The sequence below is a fragment of the Ochotona princeps genome, chromosome 24 (assembly GCF_030435755.1).
Source record: "Ochotona princeps isolate mOchPri1 chromosome 24, mOchPri1.hap1, whole genome shotgun sequence".
Classification (NCBI taxonomy): domain Eukaryota; kingdom Metazoa; phylum Chordata; class Mammalia; order Lagomorpha; family Ochotonidae; genus Ochotona; species Ochotona princeps.
Window position 1 is genome coordinate 12,180,629 of NC_080855.1, and position 17,010 is coordinate 12,197,638.

Sequence of the window (17,010 nt, forward strand, 5' to 3'; positions counted from 1 at the left end):
TTTAAGACACTTACATTTCATTTCAAAAATCACAACGAGGAGCAATCATACTAGGTCTTTGATTTGTACTCAGTGCCATAAATATTTGATTGTCACTAATGTTTAGGGAGTTGAGAAAAACAGCCTCTTCCACTGCCTTCTGTGACCCCCACATGGAAACCCAGGATGGAACCCTGTGCGGACATGACACCTCACTGTCACAAGCTCGCCGCCCCTCGGTTTGTGTTTGCAGGGCTGGTGTTTGTCAGCCCTGGTGGGATGGCTTCAGTCTTTTCCCCAGGGCTGGGGACATGAAATGAAGCAAATTGCTTTCACTGGAATCTGCAAGATGGCTAATGGTTGTCTTCCCCTGTTTATTTTTGAGAATTGCAGCCTCAGAGAAACTTCATGTGCTTTATTCAAGAAATGCTTGTCTGTGCACTGACGTAGTTAGGGGAGCCAAGCTTTTTCTGCTGCCCCAAACGAGGTCAGAGAGGAATTCATTTCCAACTATTTGGGAATAGAAAGTAGAGGAGTTAGACAGATTTGAACAGGTAGTACTTCTTAGTTGTGTGGCTATGAGCAAGTGACTCTCCCAGAAAAGCAAGAACAACTTTATGTGCCACAGGGAGTTCTTTTTATAATGACTTGGCAATTTTTATCTTATTTTTTGTGTTCATTACAAAGGTGAGGGGATTACAGGTGCACTGTATGTTCTTATTGAATGGAGTTGTGCGGGCAATATTGCTTAGCTGAATTGGGTATTCTTGTTGCTTGCCACAATGATCAATGCCTAATCATTGCTCAATAAAAGGCTTTCTGCGCCAAGGAAGGCAGTGGGTGATGGCACCATTGCTTGGGGTTCCTGACACCCTTGTGGGAGAACTGAAGGGAGTTCTAGGCTCTTGGACCTTAACCTGGTCCAGCCTCAGTGTTTGGAAGAATTTTGAGTGTTGGCCCTGTGCGTTTGCCTTTCAAATACAAGTGAAAATTAGATTTAAAAAAGTTAAAAGATTTTTTTTACTATTACTATTATCATCATCATTGCCATCACTTCATCATCATCACCGCTGCCACCGTCATCCCTGCTACCTTCATCCTTGCTTTCTAATGGTCTTGAGCATAGGAATTCTTCAGTGAGACCAGCTTAGGTTGAGCTTCTACTTTTCCACCTATGACTTTGCTAGTTTGCGTAGAGAGGAATGTTTGGTGCGTTCTTGGCGAGGCTGTTGTGGGGAATGGAGCCCTGATGTGCAGCAGGTAAGCATACCTCTTCCATCCTGAGTTCTCCAGCGAGCAGGCTTCCCTGGACTTGCAGGTGAACCACCTTGCTCCCGACCAGGGGATGTGGGTGCTTATACACCTTCCAGATGGTAACACACACTCCTGGGGATCTCCCTACGGCATCTTGGAAGTTATGTTGGAAAATATGCATATAACTACTTGAAAAATAAGGACAGTAAGGAGTGTGCAGGCTACGTGAGGGAGGACCTGCTACAGTTGCAGGAAGATTGAATTCTTGAGGCAACCTCTCTGCCCTCACCTCGTCCCCCATTATACAATGTAATCACCGTTTTGATCAGTTCAGAAATCCCATAATTCCCTCCCTCCGCTCTAGCAGGACCTGTCCTCATCACAGCACGTCTAAGCTGTGAGCAGCTGTTCCTGAACAGGAGGGGTGGGGCCCTTGAAATGTGCCCCTTGACAAGCAGTAATGCCATGACCAAATCAAAGCCAGAACTGTTTTGGCATTTCACTCTGATTTGTTGGAGTTGGAATAATAAAAAGGAAGAACAACGTATTTGCAGCTTGAAGTAGAGGCTTCGCTGGGGATTTTTTTTTTTTTTAGTATGAGATTTTATTTTCACTCATTGGGCTAGAATGGAAAACAAATTGAGTGAGGAAGAGGCAGAATTTGCAGAGGAGAAAGTGCAAGCCCTTGTGCTTCGCCTTCTGAGCCCTGAGAGCTGGGGGCTGCTGGGCGCTGGGGGCTGCTGTTCCCCGGTCAGGAGCCTACCACACTGGGCTGTGCGGGCAGCAGGGACCTGCTTCCTGCTTCGCTGAACCTGCCTGAGTGAATCCACTTGCATGCTGCCCCCTCAGAGCCAGGCCCTGGGTGTGTTTCCTTTGTTGTAATCTGATTTTTAATGGGATCCTCACACTAACAGTGAAGCCACTCCTTGAGCATCTTCTTAGATGGAGGCCAGTACTGGAGCCCAAGTGGGACGGCAGAGTGTGTGAGCCGCTCTGCCAAGGAGCAGGATTTCAAGCCATCCAAGTCATCAGCTCCAGCCTCTTATGATCAACTTATAATTAATCACACAGCTTTATTACAAATCCAGCTTTCTGATAGCCAATACCGCCCTGGCCCCCCAGCCCCCTCACCATCCCTCTCTGAGCCAGCTTCCAGCATCAGAGGTTGTCCATCACTTCCCTGGCTATCCCTGAATGCTACCACCACCACCACCAACACCACCCCCAAAAAAGAAAAAGAATAAGATAGTAGCAGGTTCCCTGGTGGATTTTCTAACTTTGCATACCATATATTTAGTTTAGTAATGAAAAATTCCAGCTCCAGGCAATGCATAGAATAGCATTTCTAATGTTTTTTAAACAGCTATTAATGTAGTCAAGCCTGTGTGTGTGTGTGTGTGTGCGCGCGCGTGCGTGTGTGTTCCCCTTCCTCCTCTATATAATCATGTGCTCTGCGGTGCATTCGGAAGCTGAGCAGGAGCCAGAGGAGGAGCAAGCGGTGATTGATGGGCCGGGCCTCCCTTCCAGAAGGAGTCCCATCTGGGGTTGGTTTGGGGAGCAGTCAGATGTTGAGGGGGAGGTCAGCCAGGCAGCCTCTGCTCCCCGAGCATCCACATGGGGCACAGCGCGCACACCCTTGCTCATAATTGAGGCTTGCTTTGGGCAGATGCTGTGTGGTGTGGGACTAGAACAGCTGCTCCGTTCATGGACGAGAAAGGAAGCAGGGTGGTGCAGCAGGCATTTTTTTTTCCTGTTTCATTTTTCACTCAAAACTGTGATTTGCATGAAGTTAGTGCTCACCGTGGTCCATGGCCTGCCCCTCGGTTCATGCCTGGAGGAAGGAGAGGGGGCTTAGGGGAGAGAGAGAAGTGTGTGTGTGTGTGTGTGTGTGTGTGTGTTGGGGGGAGTGGGCTAAGAGCCTTACTGCTTAGCATGTGGAACGAAGCTGGTCTGAGAACCAGCAGGTTAATGGTGTCATTTTGCATTTTTCTTCTTTGTCTCAGTGCCCCTGGGGCATGATGCGGTTTCGCTCATTTCAGCTCAACACAAGAGGCTTTCTCTGAATATGCGTGATTTCTTGCCAGAGAAGTAGAAGCAAGTCAAGTAAAACAAACTGTGAGCAGGAGTGGAAGCTATAGGAAGCTGATACAACCAGGAGTGCGTTGTGTCCTCCAGCGAGGCGCTCAGGGGAAGGTGGGGGAAGACTTGGTGGTCCCGTGGCAGGAGCCGCTGCTTTCCTGGGCCGAGTGGACAGGTGCCGTCAGCTGGCGTATTAGGCCCTGGCAGTGCCCCTGCAGCTCTTCATTTCCAGCGCTTGTGTTTGGGAAAGGGAGGCTCTTAAGGATTGGAAATGGACTGGAGGTAAACAAATTTCAAAAACAAAGCATGGGGGGAAAGAGGATGCTGCAGAAGTTCGACCCCAAATCCTAGGAAAGCACACTCCAGGGAAGCCCTGGAGGACGCCCAGGCCCCTCTGGGGAGGCCGGCACTCCGACCTCTGCTTGCCACGGGCACTCAGGAGGCTCCGTGGAAAAGGAGAGACCCGGGTCCTGCTCGGCCGCGGTTTGCATTTGGTGTTGAGTCAAAATATTTATTATTTGCAAGCTCTGCCTGCCACCCTTTGTTCTTTCTTTCGTTTCCTGAAATGACTTCATTCAACTACACAGAGCAAGGCAGAAACGACAGGCGATGTCTGGAGGACAGTTAAAGGTGTGGGGCATTCCATGGCAAAGGAAAAATTCAAGGAAGTTGCCACACTGTGCTAAGAGTCACGCTGAGGTTCCTCCTCAACTTGACAGTCATCTGCTGGATCTTGCACGCTGCGGTCCAGTATTTAAATGGACACACTTCTGTTGGATGCTTTTGAGTGTCAGAGTTGGTTGCATTTTAATAATCCTTTGGCTCTCAGTAACTGAGGGAAAACCACCGTTGGGGGTAGCTTGCAGGTGACGAGGCCCCACTCCCATCCCGCTGCTGCTGGAGAAGCAGGTCCTTGTACACTCATCAGCATGTGTTCTTGACGGTGAGCTTCGACTCAGGTCTGCCACAGGAGTGGGTTTTAGAACCAGATCTTGACCTCTCTCATGTCATGCCCTGGCTTCCCTCATTTGTGTTTTTCCACACAAGCTCTTGCCACACTAGCCTGGTCATGGGCAGAACTCTTGGGCATCAGGGATCCTGCCCAGCAACCATGATCACCCACAAGCACCCTGACTCTCTGATCACTCGGCTAATTTCGGCAAAGGCAGGGGAAGGAGGAAGGCAGCTCTGCGAATGAGAGAATGTCTAGCCACAGCACGCCAGATATTGTGCTTGTCACTGTCACCTTTGTGAGACTGGCTTCTCCCCCCGGGAAAGCCTGCTCACGTGTCCATGGTGTGCCATGACCTGGGGTGGAGAAGGTGCCCTTAATGTATTTTTTTTCTTCCAGAAAATACACTTAGGCCAGGCTAAGAATCCAGGAACATTACCAAGGAGGAAAGAAACATTTCTGCAGCTATTTGAAGGTGAAAAATCATTCCATAGGAAGCACAATGATCTTAATTAAATATTAGCTGTAATTAGCCTAAAGTGCAAATGTTGGGAATATTAATTAGGGTCTCTTTGGAACGGCTGTCAGTGTTAATAAGAAACTGTAGGGGGTCCCACCAACATCTGTTGGCGAACTCCAGGTACAGGATGAGATCCAGAGAGCCCTGTGTAGCTGGATGCTCACAGAACCTCGTTGGCTACCGATGACTCAGTCCCTAGAGCTCAGAGTGCTGGGATTTTCCAGAATGGCACAAGACTTGGTGGTGGTGGCTGGGTGGCATCAGCTCCAGAGATGTCCCCCTGGGGCTGGCTTCTGTGTTCCCCAGGATGGCGGGAGCCTGCCGCAGCCAGGCCATGGGCTGAGAGGGCACTGAGGTTTGCCAGGCTGCTGCACTTGCTGCAAAGGCTCACCCACCTCAGCTGGCAGATAGACTCACCGGCACCTTTACATCAAATACCCTGACCTCTGAGTCCCCTGGATAACATGAGAGTATGTGAGAAGCATGGTTGATGTGTGAGAGAGGAACCAGCCTCACCCACCAGATGATCCCCTGGGCACCTTCCAAATGGACTTAGTTTTAACTGCAGGCTTCCCTAAGATCCAGCTGCGGCGAGGACCTTACCCAGCTGTCTCCCAGTTCTGGTCAGAGCATCTTGGACTGTAGTGCTAACAGGGATGCGTGATGCAGTGCAGGCCGTGTCTCGGGCACGGAGGGTGTTCTTCCATGTCCTTGGCCTCCGCCCACCCGCTAAATGCTGGTAACTACCCAACATATCAGTTTGACTCATGCCCTGTTGAGGAATGACCCATGTAAACACCCAGCAGACCACCAGGGCCAGGCAGCATGGGCCTGTCTGCTGCGCAGTGGCAGGGAAGGAGCTGCGGCCCGAGGCTGTTGTGAGCCCTCCTCTGCTGCGGGATTCTGCTGCGTCAGCAGGCTGCATGAACGCATGTGTTCAAGCCAGAGACCTGGAGAAAGATTCCAGAAGAGTCTCCAGCTCAGTCATTTTGTCACTGTCCTCAACATGGCTGATGTCAAACACCTGTTCAGATCCCATCTTTTCTGGGTTTATTTCTTCAGTATCATTGTAGATTCTCTACCCATTAAGGATGTAGTGCTGAAACATTCCAGAAAAACAAGCTAGTTGAGTTATAAAGCTGCACAGGATTTTTTTTTTTTTTTTTTTTTATCAGATGAGGCCTTGTTTGCTTGTTAAGAAGCATAAAGAAATTATTCCAATAAAACAGAGAGTGCAAGGTTTCTGGGCAGAGGGTGGGACAACACGACACCACGCACGGTGTGTGTGAACGTCCTGAGAGGATGGGCTGAAATCCCAGCACACAGGAGCAAAGGACAGCATTTGGCAGGTGTTGATTATGCCATGAGGTATACCTGCCTAAAAACACCGTGTCATTCGCCTTAAGGAAATCTTGCTAGGGTAATAGGACCTCCTCAACGGCCTTCATGAAGATAGGGACTTTAGTAGCCGCAGGTGGCTGCCACGGGCTTGGGGCCTGAAGGATGGCTATAGGACTCAGCTGTGGCCTCTCCCGCCTCTTCTTGGCTCTAGTTTCCCCTGGATTGGCTCCACCTGGAGGTGAGGCCTCTTCCGGAACCCCTTTATGTTGTTCAGCTGTCATAGTGGAAAGTGAGTATCTGCCCTAGAACTATAGGGAAGTTACCAGATAATTAGGACTCAGTGGTATCAGCAGGGCCCATCTCACCAGCTGGCCGCCCGGATAGGAATATGTGAGGAACGCCCTTCCATGACTATAGCCAGAGGAGGATTCTGATTGGCCAGCCCAGTGTCACGTGGATGTAGCCAGCAGTAATTGGAAGCTGGGTCCTGCCACCTTTAGACGAAGACAGCCAGGAGCGGGCCTGTCTGCCACAGGTAACTGACCAGCAGAGCCGGTGTCTTCCTGTGGTTTCGCAGGGAGGGACAGGCTCACCGTCTGGGGTGCAGCAACCCAACCCCTGCCTAGGGCAGCCCCTTCTCCCTGCGCTGACCCAAGGATGAAGGGGAGAAGGCTAGAGAGAGGAACAGGTGTGTACTCTGGCTTGCAGTGGCACAACCGTTTGCCGCAATGAGCCTGGCGGAGGAGGAAAGGGGCTGTTCGGAATGTTTTCACTTGTAAAATATTTTTAAACTTTGTTTTCTGCCAGTGTCATCTCTAACATTCTAATTAAGGTGCTCTCTAAACAAGTGTACCAGCTCTGGGAACATGGCCCCCCTTCGCCTGGTCCTTTCGGGGGCTTGGGTGGAAGAGGGCTCCAGGTTGGGAGGCAGATACCGAGGAGGCGGAGCCATCCTGTCATCTTCGCCCTCCTGTCAGTATCCAAGCGTGGAGTCACGTCTAATTGACCACAGACGATGGGAGCGGCAGCTATTAGGTGCACTTGATTGCTAAGCCTGTGTTTTTCACTCTTTTTTTTTTTTTGCTTATGAAATCCCATCTCTTGAGACCACAATGTGGACCTTTGGTTTGCCTACAGTTTCTTGGGCCTTGTGTGTGTGTCTAGGGTTGTAAAGTTCTGGGGGTGGAGGTGTGGATGCCTGAAATGGAAGAATTTGAATTTAGGCTTTGGATTGTTACTTTTTTTTCTCCTCTTTTGACTTGACTGTAATTATTGTGCTGCATGTTTTACCTACCTCTGAGGGTGAATTGTTATATAATATTCCATGCTTATTAAAAAAAGAAGGTGGTGGGGGCAGGGGAACAGTGACTAATAAACCTCAGAGCTGAGTCCCAAATTTTGCAGGAAAGCTTACAATGAAAACATCCCATAGGCCCTCACGGCTTCTACAAGGCTTGGGCTTTGCACTGGCTGCCTCACATTGTACTGGGAACACACACACACACACACACACACACACACACACACTCTAACTCACTCACCAGGCATTGAGACCATTAACAGGACCCTCCCCCATCCATTATGTGAGCCAAGTCACATAAAATTTTGATTAAATTCAAATGCTGAGATGAATTATCCTTCCCCTCAAGAACACACACGTTCGGTGTAATCTCTCTTGGCACTTAAAGTATCAAATCAAGGTTTAGCTGTCACTGTAGACAACTCCATGCTCACAACTTCCAAAATGGAAATGAAATAAGGACGGTGTGCTTAGGAAAAAAAATCAACCCAGCAGGACACACACTCCCAGCATCCTTGTTGGGCTGAAAGACTAGGGAAAAGTAACAGCTTATCTCGGAGACTCTGTTTCTTGGACTGTACAATGGGTGACATCCTGGTTCGTTTCCGCATGGGTCTGGTGAGCGTCGTGGCGGGGCTTGGTGGCTCAGGTGCAGGCCCTGTGCGCGCCCCGGAGGGGGCCTGGCCCAGCAGCCCGTGGGCCGCGAGAAAGGGATTGTGCTTGGCACGCTGACCATCTTTCTCTCCCTCTCTCCGCCGTGTGGGTTTTTTCAGGGTAACCAGGAAGCAGCAGCTGCCCCTGACACAATGGCTCAGCCTTACGCGTCGGCCCAGTTCGCTCCCCCTCAGAACGGCATCCCCGCGGAATACACGGCCCCGCACCCGCACCCCGCGCCTGAGTACACCGGCCAGACCACCGTCCCCGAGCACACGTTAAACCTGTACCCTCCCGCCCAGACGCACTCGGAGCAGAGCGCCACGGACACCAGCGCGCAGACCGTCTCCGGCACCGCCACAGTAAGGCGACGCTTCCCGCGGGCTATGGGGCGCGGGGAGGGCAGGGCAGGGGCTTTGCAAGGGCGCCCGCCCGCGTGCCAGAGGGCCGCACCCCAGATCTCAGGAGAGCCTCTGGCCTCAAGGTGTTCCCGGAATCCAGCCTCATCAGACTGGCTTCCCGGCTGACCTGAGCAGAGCACCCCTTTTGCTGGTGGTGTTCAGAAACCAGCTTTTCTGCTTGCGACTTTGGTTGGTAGATGGAGGACTTCGGGGTGTTTTTTTTTTCTTTTCCCACTTGGTCTTTGGCGTTTTCCAGAACGCCATTCACATGGAATGTGGCTTCTAAAATCAGTGTTATGAAGATATAATTTATAGATGATAAAACCCACCTCTTTTTAGGGATACAAATCATTGATACCGAGTGTGTTTTCATAGCTGGGCAGACAGCATCAAAATCTGATTTGGGAATGTGTCCATAGCACTTGCATCCATTTGCAGCGTCTTGTTCACGCCCCAAGCCTCTAAGAGCGGCTGCTTTCTGGCAGCCTCACGGCGAGCTGCTGCGTCGTTCCTTCCATCGCTGCACGGTGGGCTTGGGAGAGATGTGGACGGCAGAGGTGTGCCAGAGGATTGGGGTGGGTGAGGGAACTGTCTTGGGCCTTCCTGTGGATTGTCCATGACTGGAGGTGCCAAAAAGGATGAATTTTGCGGTTGCAAATAGGTGAAGTGGCATCGACAATAAGAGAAACGCACTCATGGTGTTGGCCTTGAATCAAGGAGAACCCTAAACAAGCGTCGTTGGCCTCAAGTTGAGTCAGCTGCAGATGCGGAAGGAGCCTGAGGAGTAAGGGTTGCATGCATGGCAGGCACGTGTAGCCTTTTCTCGCCGACCTTATAGCCTGACTAGGCAGCCTTGGCTTTGTCTTGGGAGATGTGGTGTGACCTAGAGCTGAAGGGCACAGGCGGGTGTGTGTAGGTTACACGCAGAAGGGCCTGAGCCTTTGCAGGTTTGGATGTGGGGAAGGGTGTGTCCTAGAATCAGTTCCCCACAGATGCTGAGAGACCATGAGGTGTGAGCTGTGGTGACTGACAAACCAGTCACAGTACTGTGTGTGCATCCCAGGACCTGTGGGAGCTTGGGAAACCTTGTTCTTCCAAGGTCTTTAGAAAAGCTTGGGCACAAGAAGTTTCTGGAAGGTTCCCTGGGTACAAGGCAGTTCTGCCCCTTGCTTTGTTCTTCAGCCCAGGGGTGGGAGGATCTATGAGGCAGTTTGTGGGTATGGAGAGCCACATGCTTCCTGGGCTAAAAGCGAGCACTGGCCCGCTCTGTTTATGGGTCTGGATTTTCTACTGCCTCTACTTGTTTATTCATCATGGTAAGACACATGTAACAAAATTGACCTTTGCAACGCATTCAGATCAGCAGGGTTGAGGGCAGTGATGGAGTGGTGCAGCCAGCACCCCTCTGCTGTCAGAACCCTGGTGTCACCCCGCAAGGAAACCTCATGCCCCCTCACTTCCAGTTCCTCCCAACCCCAAGCTTTTTGAGGTCAGGGTATCTGATGAAAGTGTAAGCCTGTGCTTAATCCAGATGAAGAGTTGAGATGCTCATCACCCTGGCATTTGCAAAATCAGCACAGTTAAATTTCAAATCGCATGCTTGATGCCCACAGTGCCCAGGCACTGCAGCAGGACCAGAAATCTCCAAGTGGAGAAGTTCTCCTTCTGGGAGAGCTGTGGGTCCCCTGAGAACATGGGGTGTGCGTTGTAGGGAGCCTGGTCCTCGAACAGAAGTGGGCAAGGCATTGAGGTGTTAGGACAGTAGCGGAAAGGAGACACTGGGCAGAGAATTTGCCCCGATATTGTGATTCAGAGCCTCATTGTTAAACAGAAGATGAAAGTTAAGCAGGGCAGGACTTTGAGTCTTTCACTCCCTGTTCCCATCTGCATTTGGTTGGTGGGGGGTGGCAAGGGAGGGAACTGTCCCATCAAAGTCAGGCTGTTTTCAACAACACAAGGTCTGGGATCCCTGTAGTCCCGTGCAAGTCCCAGCACTCAGGTGCTCTTGGCTGGCTTCGGCAGTTGTATCCTAGTGAGCAGCTCAAGTGGAGGCCGTGGAGGGGTCCCCACACTGATGCATGCCAGGAATGAGGGTGACTTCAGCAATGCTAGTGACTGGATGCCTTTGCAACGGCCCAGAGGCAGGGCTAGGAGGTGACATCCCTGGGCAGAGCGGAAGTCATCACAGGGAGGCTTGGGCTGCTACTTCTGTCTGCCTTAGTGAGTGAGGAGGGTGGGGCAAGCACAGCTCACAGAGTGGGAGAACTCAGAGGGGCTAGCCTTGGGGACGGGACAAGCTAGTGAATGAGGTAGACAAGGGGTATCTGGAATAGGGTCCCTGGGCTGTGGGGTCCTGAGTGCTGGGACCCAGGAAGCTGTTTTGAAAGCTGACAGCTTGAACATAACTCAATACATTGGGGAGAGCTGGGCAGAGAAGACAGGAGGACAAGAACAGGGGAATAAATAGGACCATGTTGAGTGTTTGTACTCTGCCTGTTGCAAGCTTTTGCAGCAATGAGCAAACACAAAAGGCAGGTAAAAAAGGCAGTGATGTCTGAAAAACAGGTGGCAGGGTTTTTGTCTTAAGGTTACTGGGTTAAGTAAAAAAAGTCCCTGGATACAGGGTCAGGGAGGAGTTGTGGGCAGAAGAGGAACAAGAACTAGGGGGTGATGGTGGAGAAAAGAAACCAACAAGCTTTGAAGGAAGCACAGAGACTAGGGCTAAGGCTACGCAGGCGAAGTAAGTAGACCAGAAAAGAATCTTTTTAAAATTGACCTCTGGTTGATATACAATGAAATGTGCACATCTAGTGTAATTCTACCAGTTTTTACAAACGTGTGTGTAGAAGAAACAGTGCTGTCAAGATAGTGAGCTCATCTGTCATTGCCATCATTCCCAAGGATTTTTTGTTTGTTTTTGTGGTATTTCCCTACCCCTCTTATGCCTCATTCCCAGGCAACCACCTGATTTCCACTCTAGCATGGTTTTCAGTTTGTAGAATTTCATGTTAATGGAGTCAAACCTGTGCTCTTGTTTGACTTCTTCCAGTCAGCATCACTCTGTCCAGGTGCTTCTCTGTGGTGTATACGGCTGTAGGCCAGGCCCTTTGCAGCGCTGAGTGCTGTGCCACCGGAGGGTTTTCCATCATGTGCTCCTCCACTTCCTCCTGCACATGCATTGTACTTGTCTTCCATTCTAAGACATCAAAATGAAGTCGCTGTGAGCTTTGGGAAGCATTTCAACGTGGAAACAGAAGTTTGTGAAATTACAGTCTGTGAAGTTGTAGAGAAATATGGAAGTCAAGAGATAGTATAAGGAATTCATTCTCTACTGCCTTTATTTTCTCCCCTGGAAGGCACTGGCATTTAAGGAAAGAGTGGCCCAAGAGGCCTTCTTTGGGGTTAACATGTGTGGAATCTACTTTCCATCACTCCTAGAGTATTGGAAGGACAGCAGGTGCTTGGGAATGGAGAATATGAATGTGTCATGAGGCCATTGGACCATAACGTTGTCATCTCCAAAAGTGTTTAAGAAGTGCAGTGGTTAGAGCAGATTCTTTGCTAAACGCAAAGTGTGGTGGGCTGAAGCAGGTGCGTGCGTGGGCTTCATGGCGGCTCCTGAGGGAAGTTTGGGACTTAGATTCTGAACATGCAGCCGGGCAGTGCAGGAATCCTGGATGGAGCCAGCTGGTTTCTACACGAAGTGCTAGCGTATGTGTATGTTTCTGTCTTCAGCCAGAAGGGATGCGGGCATTTCCATGACCTACTTTGGGATCATGCTTCCATGGTCTGACCCATCACTAGTTGACTTCATATTGTCTAGGCCTCCCCAAGCGTTGACTGGCTGTCCCTTCTCTTCGCTGCAGGTTCTGTGTTTCCCACGGGAGGAATTCATCTTCAAAGTGGGTCATAGTCATAGTCCTCTAATCCCGGACACACAGCCCTATATTTTCCCAAAAAATTGCTGCTGGGAGGACACATGAGTCATTCCTCATAGAAACAAGCTGTGCCAAGAACGATTCTAGCTGCCCCTTGACACATATACCCATCTCACTGAATGTCACTGTAAGAGCATTGCAGAGGCCATGGTTTCCTTGAGAAACAGAGTCGTTCCAGGGACTAGAAAACACCCATCCATCTGGTGGGCTCCAAGAACATCTAATATATGCACATTATTTAGCACAAAGTGCAGAATCTGTGAACTATGCAGTAGAAGGCTCCCAGGCAGAGCTAAGGAAAGTACAGACATAGGAGCCTTCCCGGGTCACCCCTTCCATTCCCCAAGGGCTGAGATGAGTCTCTTTGGGGCATTTTTCTGCTGAATTTCTATTTCATGTAGGCCTCCATACACATCATGGATCACTGTGCTGACAGAGCCAATACTGTATTGCATTAGATAGTGTTCCTGACAAGGTATTCTACTCTTGACATATTATAATTAGAGATTTGCAAGCGGAGAATTCACCATGTATCTCCAATAGCAACTTGACTTCTATTTTTAACACCTCTGCAGTCTGTTTTAAAGTCCCCCCCCACCCCCGCCACACTTTCCACTTGCTCTGAGTTCTGAGGAAAGGGAAAAAAAAAATGTGAGTCCTAGAGTTTGTCCCTGAAATCTGAGCTCCACCAGCAGGGAGATGAACTGTTTGAAGAGCCAGGGCCGTCCCAAGCCTCCGCAGCCTCCCGCCCTGAGCTGTGTCTCCATAGCTCAGCCATGCCTCAGAGAAGTTAAGGTGCTAAAGTGTGTCCTCAGCCCATCGGAGTGTCTCAGGAGCTGAGCGGCACCTCGCTTTGTTCTTATTCAGGCTTGTGGTTTAAAGCAGCCAACGTTAGAAAACAGAATAAAATGAAAACTAAAACACCCTGTGCCCACAGCTACCTCAGTGCTCAGAGTCTTGCTTCTAGAAACAATAGTCACCAGTCCCTCATATTTCCTTCTATATTTGTTTAAAGCAAACAAAAGGGAATGCCTGTGTTTCTGTCTCTTTCCCTCTGTCTCTATGGCGCTATCATATGTCTCTAAGTTAGTCTTTCTACCCTCTTCTCACCCATGCGATTCTGAGAATAACAGAATTGAAATCTAAGCACTTGTGCCCAGCACACTTTTTGGGAGTTCATTCTGTGTTGTACTTGGGGATCATGGGAGGTCAACTGTGACTAATCAGCAGGTGCTAGACCTCAAACCAGGTATATCAGACTCACAACCAAGGTTGTTTCGGCTGGATGCCCGGAAGGCGTCCCCCAGGTATGCCTGGGCACGTGCTAGGCTGTGTTCAGGAGAGGTTGCTGTTGCAGAAGGGAGGGCTTTGCCCGGGAGCCACGCCCCGCTTCACCCCAGAGAGGGCTCTGGCAGCCCCACCACGTGTGGAGATTCCTGACCAAGGCTGCGCTCTTGTGTGAGACCTGAGCCTTGAGCCAACTCCAATAACATGTTGTGGTAGCTTCACAATTGTCTTTGAAGATGCGAGTGTGGCTGAGATGTTTTGTCAGTGCTGGTTCTAGTTTCCGAAGAGTCACATTTCATTTAAGACATAGACACTGTGGCTTGTTGCCTCATAAACCTGATCTGTACAGTCTGTTTCCTGTATGAGCTTCGTGATAAATGGCCCGTGGCATTCAGGATAAATTACAGGCTTCCGTTTCCCAACACCAGGACCCTGTTACTGTGTGGAAGCCCACCTTTACCCAGGAGCATCCATTCCTGGAGTCCAACTTTGAATTGTTCAGAAAGGCAGAGGCAAATCTTTGAAGTGTCAAAGAGGAACATGACTGATGTGTTCTTGTGGCTGGGGCTCCCCCCTTGGAAGCTGACAGAACCGAAGATTCCTGGAGCAACTCAAAGAAAAGGGCCCCCTCCAGTTCTGACCCCTGAGTGGGGCTCACCGTCATGTTTCCCAACTTCAGCTTCTTCCTCGGGGGCGTGCAATGCTCAGCACGCTGGCAGGTGCCTTGACAAGGCTCCGGGAGAGGGGCTAGTGGGATCCTCAGAGACCATCCCGTGTGAACTGCCCTGGGAGGTAAAGGTGATCTCCTTCATCCCGGATTCTTCACAGTGATTTTTTTTCCAGGAGAATAAATTCATCATCAAAATTGTACAACTCTGTATAGAGTCGAACAGAGAATTTCACCTCCAGTCTTGTTTTAAAAGTCCTCTTTTTGGGGGTTTGATAGGCACATTACTTTTAGTCACTCATGTGATCTATACAAGCTGTTCACTGACCTAAGCCTAGGTCCAGGGCAAGCAAGGTAAGCGTTATTAGGGACATATGTGAGTAGAGTTTTGCTGTCGGTGTCCAAGGGCATCTTGCTTTGGCTAAATGAGGAAAGCTTAGGCATGTTCTGGGAGCTCAGCTGAAAGTCTCTTCAGGGAGGCACAGTTGACACACTTGCACTGCAAGTCTCGCAGCCATCTGGTCAGTTCCCACCAGATTCTGTCTTCCTTGAGCGCTTTTTGCTCCTTTGCTGTGCCCTCACTGTTACCAACCTCAACCTCTTTGGATGACCAAGCAGTCTCTGTCTTTTGACATGTTAGTTTCCTTGTAAGTATCAAACGCCCAGTGCATTGTCAGGGTGTTGAGGTTATGATGGGTTAATAGGAAGATGAAGCAGCTTTCCCATAAGCTCTGTTGAAAGGACTGATGGAGGTGGTTTGAGAAACTACAGATCATTGTGTAGATCATAACCTCATTAGGCACGTTTGTTGCTGCAGCTTGCTTTTAGATGAACTTAGAAAGGGATGTTAACCTGTTTTGTGAGAAGCCTTTTGAATTGCTCGTGAGCCAGACCTCAGTAAGCAATCCGTGCTCTGGATTTAGGACCATGCACTCAATGAACTTATGAGTTCATAGGAATTTGGGGTCTTTCCACAATTTAGGCTGGAGAAGTTGGCTATTCTCTGCTCACAGGACTCAGGACTGGATGAGGAAGAGCTTTGAAATGTTGGAGATGGAAGGAACCAGAAGGATTTACCTAGCCTAATCTTTGCGTTGTGCGGATTTAAAAAGCTCACACAGGGTAAAGACTGAGCACATAAATACTTCCAGGTCTGGGCAGTCAGGTGTAACAGAGATGTTTATGAAAGAGTCTTTGATAAAATAGTTTCTCTTCCCTGTAAGTGTGGACATAAAATCACAGATGTGCAGGGTGGCCCTCTGGCAGGGACCCTGTAGAACTTTGTAGGCCTTGGGGTATGCCCAAAGAAGTGGTTCCTGTCCAAGAAGTGAAGTTGCCAACTTGGACTCTTTCAGGGAGACTGAGTTTCAGGTTTATGAAAAAAATGTGGTCACCGCAGTGTGCCAGAATAGAAAAATCAGAGAATGCTGGAGCCTGAACCAACGGCCATGCCTGCTGCTCTTGCAAGGGGATGCCGAGGCTCGGAGGGAGAAAGTGACCTGCCCACACACATCACACGGTGGTCGTCACAGTAGAGATCAGACCAGGAGCATCCGAGAGGAAAGCCAAAGCCTGCTCCATGCCTCGCTTCTCCCAGTGTGTTCTCCTTGCTTGACTTCCCCACTCTTCATCCCCGCACTGTGTCCTGGGTTCTCAGTCCTCCCGCCTCTGGCTATCTCTCGCCCCTGAGACAGGCAGAGCCAAGCCACGCTCCCTTTAGGTGCCTGCCAGGCTCTGCAGTATGTGGCTCTGTTTCCCTTTGATAGCTGGTTTTGGTTTCTGGCCAGAGGTTTCACCGCTAATGGGCCTTCCTCTCACAAAGGCCTCCAGACTTCTGAAGAGTCTTTGTTCCTTCTAATTCTCTCCTGCCGAGTCTGGTGGTGCTTGTCAGTTGAGCCTGTTGGAATTCGGAGTGTCCTATGTGCCTGCCAGCTCCAGCTTCAGCCACTGCTGGGACTGGAGACTGTGTCTGGGATTGGGGAAGAGAGGGAGGGACTGTCTGCGTTCTTATCTTTGTACCCCTGAAGAGCATGGAGCCTGCAAAATTGCCAAATTTACAGGCTTTGACGGACGGGGAGGTCCTTGGCACTGAACAGTCTGCCACAGCTCAGAAACCGGGTTCTACCCACTTTATAGCTGGGTGTGGCAGGTGCACCCAGCAGGGAACTGGGGATCCCCTCACCCAGAGACTCATGAGCTCCGCTGACTCTGGGCCTCTGCAGAGAAGGTCATTGCCATCCAGAGCCAGAGCCATGTCCCGAACAGGTCGTACCCAGGCTGGAGGACCAAGCTCTGAGGGAACTCACTGTCCTTGAGACAGAAGCCACAAAGGCACATTTCTTCTTCAAATAAGCCCGGGCAGCACAGGCCAACTGGACCATTTGTCATTTGGAGGCTTCAATGTCTCGGGCCTATTTGGGAAGTGAAAGGACAGCTTTTCTCTTTTCAAATATGTTTGTTAAGTTGCAAATCAGATTAATTCAGGATAGGCGCTCTCCCAGTACCTTCTTGGGGAGGTGTGTATCCAGCGCCTTGGGGATGAGCCTAAACGGACGTCCTTGGCTCAGAGGAAGGAACAGCGCAGGAGCCAAGCATCGGTGACGCGGGAGAACAGTTCACAGATAGAAGTTGGTGCTGT

General features: G+C 50.1%; 1 protein-coding gene across 23 annotated transcripts in view; it reads left to right on the forward strand.

The window, feature by feature from the left end:
* RBFOX1 (RNA binding fox-1 homolog 1) overlaps positions 1-17,010 on the forward strand; it is a 1,600,707-nt gene that overhangs the window by 1,440,988 nt on the left and 142,709 nt on the right. For 22 of the 23 annotated variants that reach the window (XM_058681067.1, XM_058681061.1, XM_058681073.1 and 19 more), the window contains one exon: positions 8,199-8,441. In XM_058681067.1, the coding sequence (XP_058537050.1) occupies positions 8,199-8,441 (243 nt within the window). Of the gene's footprint in view, positions 1-4,663; positions 4,740-8,198; positions 8,442-17,010 lie in introns of all 23 variants that reach the window. The other variant, XM_058681066.1, reaches the window with a different exon arrangement.